Source organism: Octopus sinensis, linkage group LG2 (assembly GCF_006345805.1).
Source record: "Octopus sinensis linkage group LG2, ASM634580v1, whole genome shotgun sequence".
NCBI lineage: Eukaryota > Metazoa > Mollusca > Cephalopoda > Octopoda > Octopodidae > Octopus > Octopus sinensis.
The window spans coordinates 121,473,081-121,490,945 of NC_042998.1; the positions used below are offsets into that span (position 1 = coordinate 121,473,081).

General features: G+C 37.4%; 1 protein-coding gene across 5 annotated transcripts in view; it reads left to right on the forward strand.

The window, feature by feature from the left end:
- The window catches only part of LOC115232611 (bromodomain-containing protein 3), a 94,928-nt gene that overhangs the window by 47,345 nt on the left and 29,718 nt on the right, over positions 1–17,865 (forward strand). For all 5 annotated transcript variants that reach the window (XM_029802594.2, XM_029802596.2, XM_029802597.2 and 2 more), the window contains exons 8-13: positions 621–716; positions 1,816–1,911; positions 2,767–2,868; positions 4,620–4,748; positions 5,216–5,410; positions 5,842–6,244. In XM_029802594.2, coding sequence (XP_029658454.1) covers positions 621–716; positions 1,816–1,911; positions 2,767–2,868; positions 4,620–4,748; positions 5,216–5,410; positions 5,842–6,244 — 1,021 coding nt within the window. The remainder of the gene's footprint in view (positions 1–620; positions 717–1,815; positions 1,912–2,766; positions 2,869–4,619; positions 4,749–5,215; positions 5,411–5,841; positions 6,245–17,865) is intronic.

A 17,865-nucleotide genomic window follows, 5' to 3' on the forward strand; every position in this document is an offset into this window, starting at 1 on the left:
TGATCAAGTCTTCTGTGAGAATACTTGAACTGTTTGATTATAAATATTTTGTGTTTAATACTTTTTATTTTGTTATTTATTTTGGCATGGATTGTTAGAATTTCTTGTTACTCTTAGCTGATTATCACCTAAAAGTTTCGAGAGATTTTCTTTTCTATTCTTTTGAGCAAAATAGTGGACTTAGAAAACTTGAGCTCATTTGATTTATAATACTGCTTCTAGCATTGAAATAAGTTCAGGTCCTAACTTCAATACCTTAATTAAAATAAAAGTATTTGTATATAAAATTTACTTGGTTTCATGGAATTACTTTTATAGTATATATTCTTGTGTTCAGAATAATAGTTCTTTAGAATTTCTGTAGATCTATTGGACACCAGATTGTTGCTTGGTCTTGCCAGCCTTCATTTTTTTTTTTTTTTTAAGAATCTTACGATATTTTTTTTTCCATTGTTTGTTTTAGAAATATTTTTAATGATTGAATTTTAAAAGCCTTTGAATAGGATTCAAATAATGATGACTTTTTGTATTTAAACAGGTTACTTTTTCTTTTCCTTTTTGCTTTGTTTTCTTTAGTTTCTGATCTTCTGCTTGTAGTTAATAAACATGTGTACTTTCAGATGCTTTTACTTGAGAATCATGAGTACAAGAATCTCCCTCCAGATGTAACAATCTCCCTCCGAAATAAGTCAAGATCTCCTAAATCTGTTCCAAAGGTTGGCAAGTATGAAGTATATTTTCCTATTTCATATAAGATGCCAGATGTATGTGTGAACGCAATACTATACGAGGCAGATAAATGTCTTGATTAATTGAATATAGTGCATGAAAATTTTAATTACATGCTTATAGTCCATATGATATTAAGTATTTTTAAAGTGCATTTCACATAAGCAATATTTATCTTTTACTTTTGGAAATATTGCATGTATTAAAACTAACTTTTGTGATATCTCATAACTGGTTGGAGTTTCTTTTCTCAATACTCTATTATATTAGTTGTTCTCCATTCATTTTTTTCTTTTTCTTTTTTTTTCACTTCTTCATTTAAATTGTCTCTGGTTTAATCTAGTGTTGCTTTGTTTCATTGAAATTGTTCATAAAATAAAGAATCTATTTCAAATGGTCGTTAGTAAATAGTTTTTTGTTAACTTAGCAAGAAAATGGAACAATGTATATATTTTCAATGTTATTTTATTACTTACTTTTTTTTAATTTCTACAATTAGATGTCTAGAAAAATAGTAGGTTTAGAATATGGCAGATATAAAACCTTTTAGTATATTTTGCTTTCAACAACCTATTTCATATTATGCCTCAGCATCTTTGATAAACTTCCTATGGTGTGTAGCATATTTGCATGCCACATAAGTAGTTAGGTGTGTATGAACACCTGTACCTTCTGTACATATCTTCACATAGAAACAGATCCTCATAAAATTATAGCTATAAAAAATGTGATTAGAGTTAGCAGTCAGAATAGAAACTATATTTGTCACTTGTTCTATAATGTATTGATACCATTTATTTTTTACACTATTAACATTTGAATATACCTCTTGATTATTAGTATAATTTTTTAATCATACTCATACGATAATTTGCATGCCAAAACCTGTTTCTGGGTGAAACTGATCTATTGTAATGACCCTAATGTTGTAAGAAAGCAAACCTATAATGTAGTATATGAACATTGAGCGAATGGTGGTAAATGTAGACCTATTGCTGGCAGTTTAATACAAAAGAACTACGAATGGATTTTTGCTGCATTATAATCTATGCTTCCTTTTTTTTCTTTTCTTTTTTTTTTTCCTAGGCACAACATAGCTCAAAAAACAAAAAAGGTAAACTCTCAGAACAGTTGAAATACTGCAATGTTTTGCTTAAAGAACTATTTGCCAAGAAGCATGCGGTAAATAATGCATATTTTCTAAACTTTCGGAGTTTTTCTTATATAAAATAAATGTAAATACTTACTGTTTTAGTTTGCATTTTGATATGGGCTATATGTCGTAATATTGATATCCAATTTTATTTATAGCATTACTTCATTGAAATCAAACTTTTCCACACTATGTGAAATTTGCATATTGCTGGAACTACTTTTATAAGCAACTTCTCATCTTATCACTCTGAGATACATTTCTTCATTATAAATGCTGCCTATAACAGAGTAAAATGTTATATTAACTATACACTTTTAAAGCTGAAAATGAATGATACCATAGCAGTAAGAGCATGCTGGCAGACAGTGACAGGCATTTCAAGAGGGATAAGTGAAGATAGTGAACTGGAAACAAGTGGCCCAATGTAATTGTGTTTATAATTGTTGTTGGCATCCTCGTCATTTAACATTAGTTTTCCATGCTGGCATGGTTTGGCAGGAGCTACACCAGGCTCCAATTGTCTGTTTGGGCATAGTTTCTGTGGCTAAATGCCCTTTCTAATGCCCACTACTTTACTGAGTATACTGGGTGCTTTTTAAATAGCACCTGTATGGGAGCCTTTTACTTGGTGCCATCATGTTGCTTTTTATGTGGCATATAGTATCTGCATAATATATATTGTGTGTATGTAATGTATGTAGGATTGCTATCTCACTGTGGTACCGTGTGCTGTTTTCTCTGTAGCTTTAGGCGGATATTTGCATATGATCATGTTTTAAATTTTCTTAAAAACTCATTGTCATATAAAAAAAAAAAAGCAAAAGTATTTTAAAAATCCATATAAATAGTGATGAATAAAATAATTTAAAATTTGTTTGTAGGGTTATGCTTGGCCTTTTTACAAACCAGTTGATGCTGAGCTGTTAGGACTCCATGACTATCATGATATTATAAAGAAACCTATGGATCTTGGAAGTATCAAGGTATGTATCATTAATGAAATTGCATTTCTTTTTGAGAAATTTAGTTATTGGCTACATAGATGTTTATTATCATTAATAAATTTGAACAGTTTGAATTACAAACACATCTGTGGTTTATCTTATCTATCTTTGATTTTAAGGTTCAGTTTTAAGAATTTTAAATTTGCTTAGATTGTTTTTCTTTACACACACACACACAATTTTGCAGTTGGTTTCCCATTGCATAGTTTGTCATAAATACCAATTTCATCTTTAACCCTTTTTTCACTATATTTCTAAAATTACACCCATTATGTGTTTCAATTAAATTCTAAAATAATCATCAATTCAAATGGGTTTCATAGAACAACCCTTTTTTATTTATCGACATATTGTGATTTTCAGGACATAGTTTAACAAAATGTTTTTAAATTTATCTATTGCATAATTTTTGTCTCAAAACAAACCTAATTACAGGTAAATGCGACAAAATAGAAAAATATTTAACTTTTTGGCAGTCAGATTACTGTCTTATTCACATTGTTTTGAATTAATCATGCATTATCTCATAGCTTTGAGATTCTGATGTCACTGTTTAATTTTAGAATGATATTTTAGGGGAGGTGTGAGAGGTAAGATCTGGCTGGTTTAACCATAAAACAGGTAGAATATTTGGGCAGTATATGGCCAGTTTGAATGCTAAAGGGTTCAGTTTTGTTTAAACAGCATAGAAAATGAGTTATTAGCTAATATTCAGGTCAACAACAAAATTTTATTATAGAATTGTGTACATGACTGGATTCTCAGTTGAACTTCTGTATCATAAAGATAAAGTAGAGCAAAATACTGGAATTTATCTTTGAGGAAAGCTACAAAATGAAATAGCTGCACCTTCAGTGAAATTAAATAAACTTGTGTATATACATAAATACATGCAATAATTCACAATATTAATTAAAATGTCATTCGCCATGTCTCAGGTTTGTGGGAAGGTTTTGTATGTTTGAACACAGTGAGAGCCTTATTTTAAATAAGGGCGCAATGTTTGTTTTCTGTATACTGGTGTACTACTAGTGTCTTTTATAATGTCGTACACTGTGACTCAATTGTTTCTGTAGGGAAATCATGTTTTCACAAATATACTAATGAAATTTGAGCTGAAATCCTCATTTAGATATGAAGAGGTTATCTCTTGCAGTTCTAGGTGGCTTGGTAGTGAAAGAGTTAAACCTCACCTATCTATGCACATCACTCTTGTCAGTGCTGTCTTTTCCATGAACAGTCTGTAAGCCTTGTATAGATGTTGGACAGCTTGAACCCACTATTGTAAAGAACTCAATGGTGGGTATATTGCTTCTGCTTGGAACCAAACATTTGCCTAAAACAGTGATTCTCAACTGGGGCCTATATAAAATGTTAAAATTTATGTGCAATGAATTGGTTATACTTCTACAATAAACAAAATATAACAATTTTTTGTTACAATTCCTATTATTTCATTTGAAAAATGTTTGTTTTTTTTTAAACATTAAATGGCTATGAGGTTCTACCCAAATGAAATAGGAAACAAAGGGGTCTATAAGTAAAAAAATGTTTGAGAACCACTGGCCTAGTATAGAAGAAAAGTTACTCTACCAACATGTGCAATTTGAATGACTTATGTCATTTAATTAAGGCATTCCCACTTCTTCATATATAAGAATATTATATTTTGTACATGTGCAGTCGAATTATTTCTCTGAATAGTCATGAAATTTTGTTTGTCTTTTAAGCAAAAAATGGATAATCGGGAATATAAATCAGCTGCTGAGTTTGCTGAGGAAGTACGGACTATTTTCACAAATTGCTACCGATATAATCCTCAAGACAGTGATGTGGTGATGATGGCTAAAAAATTACAGGTAGGAACTTTGTATAAATTTTAAATTGTATAACAACCTGTGTTTTGAGCTATATATGAAAACAAGATGAAACAAAAATTACTACATAGTGTACATCATGTGTTCTACACTTAAAGTAATGTAGCAGGCACTTGCTCTGAAGTACATTGTTAACTGTAAGAAATAATAATGTTAAAATATTGTAGCTAGTGGCTATACCTGAACGGCTTAAGTGTGAATATTTTTTGAAATTTACAGATAAATGGTACAAGTTAATAATTTTCTTGACATTAAACAGTATATTCTATAATGTATTTCATACACTGAAATTTTATACTGACTATCAAATTATTCCTTCTAAGTTGCATGATTAAATAAACTAGTTATCTTGAAGAGCTTCTGAAAATGTTGGTTGTAGTTGTTACAGTTTTTCAGATATTGATATTTTCAAAAGGGTTCTGGAAATAATTACATTTGATAATTTCCAGGATGTGTTTGAAATGAAATATGCTAAGATGCCTGATGAAACACCTTCAACTCCTGAGCCACCAACACCCACTACACACCCTAAAACAGAGGTATCATCAAGTGATGCCCCATCATCAGAATCGGCATCAAGCAGTGAAAGTGAGGATGAAAGTGAAGGTGAAAGAGACAAAATGATCCGGCAGTTACAAGAACAAGTAAGTATAAGTGATTAACTTTAATGAATTTGCTTACTTATCAGTAGCATTTCTGTATAGTCTGACTGTGGCAAAACGTTTGTTAACATATTCATGATTGTAAGTGTAATATAATATATTAATTTTCTAGCAGTATATACAATATAAGAATTTCAGCCATATTCAAGAGTGGTTCTTAATTTCCATCAATATGTCATTGTTTCAAATTCTTAAACATATTTTGTTCATGGCTGTTAGGGCAAGGATGAGTGATTAGCCTTGCTTTTATATAAAGGGCATTTACATCTTGTTCATTAAAATATCTTTTGGAATATCTTTTATAAGGTAATAATTGTATTTCAACTTGTCGAGTAAATGAATGATTGGTATTAAAATGTTAAGAGAAAGCTGTTTATGTAATGTTTGTGGTTTGTTTTTCACTTTTTGTTTAGGTCCGAGATATACAAGAAAAATTAGGGATTCTGACACAGGAATGTTTGAAAGAAAGAAAAGAAAAGAAAAACAAAAAGAAAAAGAAAGCCAAAGAAAAGGAAAAGGAGAAGGAAAAAGAAAAAGATAAAGTCATTGAAATTCCCCCACCACAACCCCCACCTGCCCCAGTACAACAACCTCCTGTTGAACAACAACCTAAACCACCTAAATCTTCTAAACCTAAATCAAAGCAAAAATCCCCATCAAGTAAAAATAAGCGAACTAGTAATCGATCTTCCAGCTCGAAGAATCGAAGTAAACCAGCCACCCCTGGTTCTTATGACAGTGATGATGATGACAATGCAAAGCCAATGACTTACGATGAAAAGAGGCAGCTAAGTTTGGATATTAACAAATTACCGGGTATGTTACAATCTTTGTAAATATGTTTTCTGTTTGCTGTGTACTTCCCCCCCACCCACCCCATAAAAATATTTTATCTGATAATGCAAGTTGATGGAGAGATAAAGTACTGGCAGATTAAATGTCATCTCATTGCAGTGTAGCACAGTGAAAAGTATACAGAAAAAGGGCAACAAAATATGTTTCCAATCATGACAAAACTTAGTCATCTTTATGGGGTTTATCTTAAGGCTAGTCTCTGTTTTGACATGAATACTTAGAATTAGCTGATGCATGGGTTCTCTATACTTCAGACTAAGCGTGTGTGCAAACATAACTTCTCTCCACCAGCAGATCTTGCTCACTCGAGTTTTTCTTTTTTCTTTATTTTTTGTTACATGTTTCATATTTTATTAACTTTTCATGGTTGGTTTGGAATGTTGGTTCCTAAACCCTTACCTGGCACTTGTAGACTTTCACAGTGTTATTATCAAGAATTGAATTTAATATATTTGACATTTGTCTTGTTTCTTATATACTGACAGAATTCATGAGGACTTTCATAACAAAGGTCTTTTTTTAGCCATTACCATTATGCATTAGTAATCTGCAAATTTGTTATCAAATTTTGATGGTCAGCCTACAAAACCAAAAAGATAAAACTTGAACACAATAATGTATTTAATGAAATGTGTGTGTGTTTATATATATATATATATTATATCAGTGTTCATACTCGACAGAGTGTAAGTACCTTGAGAGAAAAGGTGGATCTAAGAAGCATCAGTTGTGTGCAAGAGAGACGATTGCGTTGGTATGGTCATGTGGCAAGAATGGATGAAGATAGTTGTGTGAAAAAGTGCCGCACCCTAGCGGTTGAGGGAACTTGTGGAAGAGGTAGTCCCAGGAAAACCTGGGTTGAGGCAGTGCAGCATGACCTTTGAACATTAGGTCTCACCGAGGCAATGACTAGTGACCGAGACCTTTGGAAGTATGCTGTGTGTGAGAAGACCCAGCAGGACAAGTGAGACCATAACCCGTGGTCTCTACCTGAGATGTAGCCAGTCCACTTATGCATACCTTTCCTTCTTGGGACACAAAACTCTGCTTGCGAAGACCTGTTGAGGCAAGTGAAGTCGAAATCGATCAAGAATCAATGGAAATTGTAGTTGTGATACCAGTGCCGGTGGCATGTAAAAGAACCATCCGAACATGGCCGTTGCCAGCACTGCCTCGACTGGCCTCCGTGCCGCTGGCACGTAAAAAGCACCAACTAATCGTGGCCATTGCCAGCCTTGCCTGGCACATAAAAAGCACCCACTAGACTCACGGAGTGGTTGGTGTTAGGAAGGGCATCCAGCTGTAGAAAAACTGCCAGATCAGACTGGACCTGATGCAGCCTCCTGGCTTCCCAGACCCCAGTTGAACCGTCCAATCCATGCGAGCATGGAAAGTGGACGTTATACTATGATGATATATATATATGTGTGTATGTGCCTGTATTTATATCTATTGATAAAAATGTTAAGACAACAAAAGAATGAAAGAGACCTCGATATTATGTAAATAGAGGAATTTGTCTGTAAGTGTAATATGTGACAATTATTTGGTAGCCATGATAAAACTCCAAGTTTCAGATGCTGAGGTGAAAATCCACGCCGCCATAACTGAAGAGATGGCGGTGTGGATTTCCACCTCGGTATCCAAAACTCAGAGTTTTATCATGGCTACCGAATATTTGTCACATATTACATTTACATATATATATCTGTAATATAAATTGGACATGGGCAATCGTTATTATCTTTCTTGTCTGGAGGTTCACAGCCAAATGGCTGGGTGGATTCACATAAAAATGGCACAGATGTGGAGACAGGTGCATAGATTGGAATGTGGTTTGTATTTTTTTCCTAGCCCCCATAGTTACCGAGAAAATTGATTAAAACTTTTTCTAATGGAATTCCCCTGTTTGTTCCACCATTAAAATAACCAGTTGCTCACACAGCCAGCATATACCTATTTCTTTACTACCCACAAGGGGCTAAACACGGAGAGGACAAACAAACAAATTAAGCCGATTACATCGCCCCCAGTGCGTAACTGGTACTTAATTTATTGACCCCGAAAAGATGAAAGGCAAAGTCCACTTCGGTGGAATTTGAACGTAACGGCAGACGAAATACCTATTTCTTTACTACCCACAAGGGACTAAACACAGAGGAGACAAACAAGGACAGACAAATGGATTAAGTCGATTATATCGACCCCGAAAGGATGAAAGGCAAAGTCAACCTCAGCGGAATTTGAACTCAGAACGTAAAGACAGACAAAATACCGTTAAGCATTTCGGCCGGCATGGTAACGTTTCTGCCAGCTCACTGCCTATACCATTTCACTAGCTCACAGCATATACCATTTCACTATCAACAAGAGGAGTACAGGATGACATTCAAAACTTTGTCTTTGCTGTCTCTCTTCTTTCACCTCTTTGTGGGGTTAATAATCTTAATCTTTAGTTACAGTTTCTCATTCAAACTGCATAAGTAGAATTGTCGGATTAAGACAGTAGGGTGTTTTGAGGGAGATTTGGCTGCTATTTCTACCAGGTCTAGCTACCATGTAGAGGTCTGAACTTAATTTTCATTCACATATTTGCATTTCAAAAATTTAACATAATCTTTTCCATAAATCAACTATCATAAAAATTTTATGCAATGACCTCACATTTTCTATGTATGTACATGTACCTTGAAAGACGTCAGTCATCTCAACACACACCTTCACTCACTTGCTCTATCTCTCTTTCTCTCTCACATACATTCAAGTCCATTTCATATGTCTTCTTTTAATTTCTGCTCTCTGCAAATAAAATCTTTTACGGATACAGCTGCTTACAATAATAGGGTTATATATTACTCTTTTACTTGTTTCAGTCATTTGGACTGCGGCCATGCTGGAGCACCGCCTTTGGTTGAGCATATCGACCCCGGGACTTATTCTTTGTAAGCCCAGTACTTATTCTTCGGTCTCTCTTGCCGAACCGCTAAGTGGTGGGGACATAAACACACCAGCACCGGTTGTCAAGCAATGCTAGAGGGACAAACGCAGTCATACATACATATATACGACAGGCTTCTTTCAGTTTCCGTCTACCAAATCCACTCACAAGGCTTTGGTCGGCCCGAGGCTATAGCAGAAGACACTTGCCCAAGATGCCACGCAGTGGGACTGAACCCGGAACCATGTGGTTGGTTAGCAAGCTACTTACCACACAGCCACTCCTGCTATATATATATATATATATATATATATATATATATATATATATATATTATACATTGTTTTTTCTCTCTCTAGTTTCAGCTCAGAGCTGTGGCCATGCTGTTTTGCTACACTGTTATTACTAAGACCCTCCTCTAATATGAGGCACTTAGTGAAGCATGGAGTTTGATGTAGCTACCCTCATTTGCACCTCTTGCCGTGAGGTAGGTTCATCTGGGACTCTCGACAGGAAGAAGTCCAATTTTGATTTAAAAACCCCAACATCTACTTTGTGCAAGTTTCTTAGACTCTTTGGGAGAATATTAAAAAGCTGTGGGCCCTTGAAACCCAGGCTGTTGCAGTAACTGGTCCTGAAGCGTGATGGCATTGCTAGGATCTTTGGCACTATGTAGTGTCGTCCTGTCCTGGCATTGGTGTGGCTTTCAATGCCAAAATTTGGCACAATTCCTTCCAGAATCTTTCAGATATATATTACTGCATACCTCTCCCGTCTTCTCTCCAGGGAGTAGTCTTAACTGTTCCAACCTTTCCCAGTAGCTGAGCTGTTTCAAAGAGACGGTCTTCTTTGTGAATCTTCTCTGAATTGCTTCAAGGTCTGCTGTTAATTTCACACTGGTGGGTGACCATAGCTGTGAGCAGTAATCCAGGCAGCTGAGCACGAATGTCCATCAGAGGACCATCATGGTTTCCTTATCTCTGGTTCTGAATGTTCTTAGGATCCATCCAGCCAGTCATCTGCACTTTGTCGCCATCCTGGTAATGTGCACTTGGAAAGAGGTATCATCACTCATGTTAATACCCAGGTCCCTCACTGACTTGGGCTCTTGGATTGAAATTCCCTGTGGACCGGTGTACCCTGTAGGTTTCATATTCAGTTTTGGATGCTGGTAGCACAGGGCTTGGTATTTTTCAGCATTAAACTGCATATTATTATCCTCAGCTCATCTGTAAATTGAGTCCAACTCATGCTGCAGGTGTGCAACAGCGCTGGGGTTCTGTATTTTCTGTGAGACTTTCATATCTGCATAACTTGCAAGGGTGGCTATCCGGGCATTTGAGGGCATATCTGAGAGGGCCACTATAAAAAGTAGTGGTCCCAAGACAGTGCCCTGTGGAATACCGCTCACTATTTGTGTGTTCATAGAGGTGGCTCCATTAGCCACTACTGCCTGACTCCTATCTTTCAGGAAGTCATGTAACCACTCTCCAAGTTTTCCAGCTATGCCAAGATCACGCAGTTTGTGACATATCAAACCATGATCCACCTTGTCAAACGCTTTTGCAAAATCAAGGTATATTACATCCACATTTGATTTGTTGAGTAACTGCCTCAAAACCCAGTCATAATGTTGTAAGAGCTTGGTCAGACAGCTCCTACCTGGTCGAAAACCATGCTGTGTATCACTCAGCAAGTTATTTTCTTCAAGGAATGTGATGAATTTCCCTCTGACTATCCGTTCCATGACCTTGCTGATGTGTGAAGTCAGAGAGATAGGCCTATAGTTTTTGGCATCTGCTCTACTTCCCCCTTTATGTATTGAGCATATTATTCCCTCCTTCAGTTTGCTTGGCAGTTTGCCATTTGTAAGAAAGCTCTGGAAGAGAATCTGGAGGGGTTTTGCCAGGGCATGCTTACATGAGTTAAGGAGGATTGCTGAGGAAACCATCAGGACCAGCAGTTGAGTTTGTGTCCACCTCATCTATGGCTAGTAGTATATCTTCCTCGCTAATGTCAATGTATTCCATTGTAACTTCCTCGATGGTTATAGGTGATGCGGCAAAGAAGTCCACTGGTTCGTTCACTTGTCTGTGTTCCAACTGGGTGGTAAAGACACTTTTGAACTGGTCATTCAGTATCTCACTAATCTTAGTTGGGCTATCTGTGAAGGAGCCATCTTTTTGGAGGAGGGGTCCTATCTTGTAGTGTACTGAGGCTGTTTCTTTCTCGTAATGAAAGAAGGCCTTTGGGTTTGACTTGTTTTTTATAACCCAGGCTTCTTTGTCTGCTTTCTCCCTCACATAGGATTGTTGCAGCCTTTTTTCAATCTCCAGGGAGAGAAAGAGATACAGGAAAGAATGAAGGATGTGAGAGAGAGGGAGAAACAGAGTGAGAAGTATATGAGGGAGAGGGTGAGGTGACAGGAGGTAGATGTTGTGAGATGCAAAGGAAAGGAAAGAGGAGGATATGAAAGGGAGGGAGAGAGATGAGAAAAGAGTAAGATATGCAAAAGAGAGGGAGAGAGTAGGCGTAAAGAGAGATAAAGGGAGGGAGGAATATGTAAGGGAGGAGAGAGAAAGAGGTAGACATGAAGACAGTGGGAGTAGGTAATGGAATGGTTAGGGAAACGAAAAATAATATATAATTCTAAATATTTTGAAAGAGATGAAGTGAATAAAAAAAAAAAGGGAACAATAGTGTAAAGGAAGGTGTTTCATGAATTCTAGTTTTCAAATAGATTGAAATCTTGGGTTTCAGGGGACAACAGCTCTTCAATATCCTTCCCAAATGCTTGCGAGACCTGCATAGTGTTGATGTGGGTTTCTTTAAAACTAAACTGGATCTCTTGTTGTCAGGGGTTTCAGATGAACCTACCTCTCAACAGGAAACTCAGATGCAGGCAGCGGCGTCGAACTCCTTTGTTGACCAAGTGCCACGTATCAGAGGTGGTTTCACATACTAGTGTGGCTCATTCAACAGTGGTTGAATATAATGAGTATAATCCACATTGTTTCCCCAAAATTTAAAAGTCAAAATCCCTAATGTGTACTATGTATGAGGTTAAAAATGAGAAATATTTTCTAAGCAATATCCAAGTCTCTATTTGCTGTCAAGCAATGTTTATTTCAACGCATTTTCTGATGTTGGGCGCGAAAATACCTTAAGTTAAGCCTGAAAGCAATGAAGTCATTAAAGAATCAGCCATAACTTGCAGTAAGCAACATTTATTAAAATAAAAGTATTCAGAACACGGAATAACATGTGACAATAACAATTTGCAAACATATTTACATTCCCTTGTAACAGTTAAGAACATCATTATTGTATTACGCATGCACGGATGTATTTGTTTGACTCAAGTTCGAGAAAGGATGCGTATTATACACATGGTTTTGGTTTTTCGGAGGTACAGCCCCCTAACGATCCCCTGCATATTATACTCAAGGGTGGACTATACTAGAGGATTCACGGTGTATATATATATATATATATATACGCGCATTTATATATATATATATATATATATATATATATATATATACACACACACACTAAGAATATGAAGGCAGGGAAAGCCCCTGGCCCATCAGGAACTACTGCAGAGATGCTCAAAATATCTGGCAGTGTCGGCTATAGCCTAGTCACCTGTATAGTTAACCAGGTAATACACGGAGTCATACCCAATGACTGGTGTAGCAACACTATAGTCAACTGCTACATAGAGAAAGGTGATGCTTTAGATACAAATAATTACTGAGGTATCAAGTTGTTAGATCAGTTAATGAAGGTCATGGAGAGGGTCATAGCCCAATTAATTAGGGAGAGAGTCAGTTTAGATGAGATGCAGTTTGGGTTCGTGCCAGGGAAAAAGCACCACTGATGCTATATTTCTGGTAAGACAGCTGCAGGAGAAATACCTAGCCAAAGATAAACCCCTGTACCTGGCTTTTGTTGACATGGAGAAAGCCCTTGACAGGTCCCCCGATCCCTTATCTAGTGGTCAATGAGGGAACTAGGGATAGATAAATGGTTAATGAGAGCTGTGCAAGCTATTTACAGGGACACTGTCAGTAAGGTGAGGGTTGGCAATGAGTACACTGAAGAATTCCGGGTGGAGCTAGGGGTCCTCCAAGGTTCAGTCCTTAGCCCCCTATTTATCATAGTCCTCCAGGCAAAAACAGAAGAATTCAAGACAGGATGCCCCTGGGAGCTCCTCTATGCTGATGACCTTGCTCTAATTGCTGAGTCACTATCAGAACTAGAGAAGTTTCAAGTGTGGAAACAAGGATTAAAATCTAGCTAAAATCAAAGTCCTAATAAGTAGGAAGGCAGGCAAACCACAAATCCCTTCAGGTAGATGGCACTGCTCGATCTGTAGTGGAGGCGTAGGTAGAAACTCTATAAGATGTACCCAGTGTAAGCTATGGACACACAAGAGGTGCAGTAATATCAAGGGAAGGCTAACTGGGAAGATAGTCTTTGTATGTGACAGATGCTCAGGAGCAATAAACACTGAAAATGTGCAGAGAACAACATCCGCCACATTCCAGGGAGATAAACTAGAAGTAGTTGATAGCTTCCATTACTTAGGTGACCTAGTCAGTTGTGGGGGAGGGTGCACTGAAAGTGTAGCTGCTAGAATTAGAATAGCCTGGGCAAAGTTCAGGAAGCTCTTACCTCTGCTGGTGACAAAGGGCCTCTCTCAGAGTAAAAGGTAGACTGTATGATGCATGTGTACGAACAGCCATGCTACATGGCAGTGAAACCTGGGCCGTAACTGCTAAGGACATGCGTAAGCTCACAAGGAATGAAGCCAGTATGATCCGATGGATGTGTAATGTCAGTGTGCATACTTGACAGAGAAAAGTTGGGCCTAAGAAGCATCAGATGTGGTGTGCACGAGAGACGACTGCACTGGTGTGGTCATGTGGCGAGAATGGATGAGGACATCTGTGTGAAAAAGTGTCACATCCTAGTGGTTGAGGGAACCTCTGGAAGAGGTAGCCCCAGGAAGACCTGGGATGAGGTAGTGAAGCACAATTTCGAACATTAGGCCTCACCTTTTTACACCTTGTAATTGCTAGATTTGTCCTATTGTATGGCACCCTGGACAAGTGTTTTCAACTGTTACCCCCCCCCCCTTGTGAATGTAGTTAGTAGATGGAAACTGAAAGGAGCCTGTGGGCAATTTTGTAGAGGTGTGCAAATTTTCTTAGGAACTTCATATTGGCAGACATCCTGGTCCTGAGATCAGCTTTCACCACTTCATCCAGAAACTTCAACTAGATTTGGCAATTGGCACTTCTTTATACAGCTGTCTTCACCCACATGCATAACATGTCTGTACAAATGCAATTTTCTTTCTTGCACACTGCATTTGAGTCGTCTTATGCTCAGTTTTTCTCTCAGCACTCTTATACAGTATTGTTCATTTACACTTAGATTGCACATCCAATGGAGTATGATCACTTCATTTCTTTCCAGTCTTCTCAAGTCTTTTGTGTTCACATGCAGTATTGCAGTTCTAAAATAAGTATCATACAATCTGCCTTTCACTCTGAGGCTTCTGGAGTAGCAGCTCCCTGAACTTTATTCAACCCATTCTCTCTCAAGCAAGTTACTATACTTTCCCAGCAGCTGCCTCCCTTGTTAATTACATCTAGGTAACAAAAGCTATCAACTGGGTCATCAACATAGATGAGTTCCCAAGGACATAGAGCCTTAAACTTCTCTGTGATGGCCTGTAGTACTGAGATTTGATGATCTACCTTTATGTTAAATTCATCACTAAAGTCATAGTTGATCCTTGCTTTACTTACTATGTCTTCGTATGTTGCTTATTCAACTTTTAGAATCCATTTGTCCACACCTAGTTTCCTCAAAGGCACGAAATTACTCAGTGTAGTACAGATCAGTAAAAGCCATGCATAGTGGTTTTATTGCATCAGTGGTCTTCTACTGGTGACAAAACCAGACTGCACCTCATCTAGGTTCAGTCTGTTATGAATTAATTTGTGCTATGGCTCTTTCCAAGAAGGTCATAACCTGATTCAGTCGTTTGCTCCATTTATAGTTACTACCTCCAAAGCATCTCCTTTGCCTTTGTAGCAGTTTATAATGATCCTCCTCTGCTAGTCATTGAGTGTAATACCTTCTTGTTTGACTTTATTAACTATCTCAGCAGATATGTTATGCATCACTGCAGCTTATCCTTTCTTCATACCTTTTACTTTTGTATCTACCATACTACTTGTGTTGCTTGACCTTTTGTAGGGTGAACATGAAGTAGCCCCTCTTTATTCCATGTATTTTTCACTTTCAGCAGGTTTTTGTAACACTTCCATCTTGTCTTCCATCTCAGTGCTGCGTATGCCTTCATTCTCAATACTCATCTACCTAATGACATCTCTGTTCTTTCTCTCTTTCTCTTTCTCTCTCACACATTGTTTCACAATCCTATAGACTTCACACTTCTGATCCTCACAGTATGACATGGGTGATGAGGTGTAAAATAGAAATGGTTGGCAACACTAGTGTACAGTGACAAATGGAGACCAGAGGTACATATGAAGTGGGTATAATGAACGGGGCAATGGGTGGGGCTGGCAAGTGTGAGAGGATTTTGAGAATGATAGCTATTATGAGAGGTGTTAAAGATGAGATATGGCAAGCTCAAGATATTGCTTGGGAGACAGAAATAACTAAAAGTATACAGAAGAGGTGCTTGTTGTAAAGGAAGGGAAGGTAATGAGGATGTGGAATGATGTTTAAAAGGAAATGGTTCCAAGAGAAGGAGTTAATAGGTAACAAAAAAAAATGATGGTGGGAAATATCTGTTGATTATTCTCTGAAGCGATTGCAGCAGCAGAAGAGTGGTAAAGGGTGTTAGGAGGAGGAGATGTGGGGAATGCTTGACAAGGCAGATTTAGTGCTGGAATCAGGCCTAGCATTAACAAGTATAAACAAGATAGTTTCAGGACCTCATGTTTGCCATGACAAATGGGTCTCCTCAAACCCAGTAAATTGTCTGTCATCTCTATCAGCAGTCACTACATTGTACTATGCATTTCTGGTTCCCTTTTCCACAGGTGCTATCCACTTTAAGTGACCAGCACATGTTTTTTATAGCTGATCTCATCCATATGCAACATGTGATGAAACCAGTGCAGTTGTCTCTCTTGCACACAACTGATTCCTCTCATGTCAAAGTTTTCTCTCAACAAATTTGCATGGCCAACAGAGCTTTTATCCTTTCTAATCTTCACATGCCCTCTGCATTGAAGGTCCACATTTCACTGCCATGTAGCATTGTTGTTTGTATGCAAGCTTAATACACACCACCATCCACTCTGTTAACACAGATAATAGCACTCTGTACTTTCTCCATTCTACTCTTATTTTAGCAACTATCCTTTCAACTCAGTATGTGTTTGTGGATACATGTTCAGTACTGTGCAACACTTTATCTACTCCCAAACAATTCTTGGACTTTCAGAATGTTTACATGGAATTACTGAGTTTAGGAAGTGGTCTTCCTTGATTGAAAGTTGATTTCCACCATGTGTGTGTGTTCTGTTACCTCCTTCAGCCAGGAACAGTCACCATACCAGGGCATCACCATTAGCACAAATGCTTGTTGATTTTAGACTCACTTCCCAGCCTTGTCTCCTGAATTATTCCATATGATATAGTGAGTTGTCATCTACTATATCAAACTTCATAGGTCTATGAAGTCTTTAAGCAAGATGTATGTGTGTATGTATTCAGGTGTGGCTGTGTGGTAAGAAACTTGCTTCCAAACTATATCTCATTCAGTCCTGCTGTATGACACTTTAGGAAAGTGTCTTCTGTAGCACTGGCTTGACCAAAGCCTTGTGAGTGGATTATGTATATGTATTTATATATGCATGTGTACATATTTATGTGTGTGTGTGTGTATGCTTCTTTATGTAACACATGATGGTTGAAAATGAACATCATTATACAAGCAGGGTTGTTCATTCCAGTCCTCCATGAAAAACATGTTTTGCTATGGGAAAATATTGTGTTGCTTGGAAACATGGGTTGGTGACAGGAAGGTCTTCAAGCTATAGAGAATTTACCTCAACAAATTGTATCTGGCCCATGCAAACATGGGAAATATGTATGTGCATATCTATGTATTATATGTATGGATGTGTATGTGTCTGTAATTCTGGCCATAGATGGGGTTGACACATACTCAACTGCTGGTCCTGGTGGATTTCCAGTAGTCCTTTTCAAATCATACAAGCTAGCCCTTGCAAAACCACTGCAGCTTCTCTTTCAGAGCTTCTTTGCAAGTGGTAAGCTCTCAGACAAACTGAAGTAAGCGATAATATGCCATATCCATAAATGAGGAAGCAGGGTAGTTGCTAAAAATTATACGCCTCACACATCAGCGAAGTCATGGAACGAATAGTCCGCAAGAAACTAATTGCGTTCCTGAGAACCCAGCATGAATTTTGACCAGGTAGAAGCTGTCTAACACAGCTCCTGCAACACTACAGCTGCTGAATGGCTCAAATGTGGATGTGATATATCTCAACTTTGCAAATGCCTTTGATAAAGTTGACCATGGTATATGTCACAAACTATGTGATCTTGGCATAGGCGGAAAACT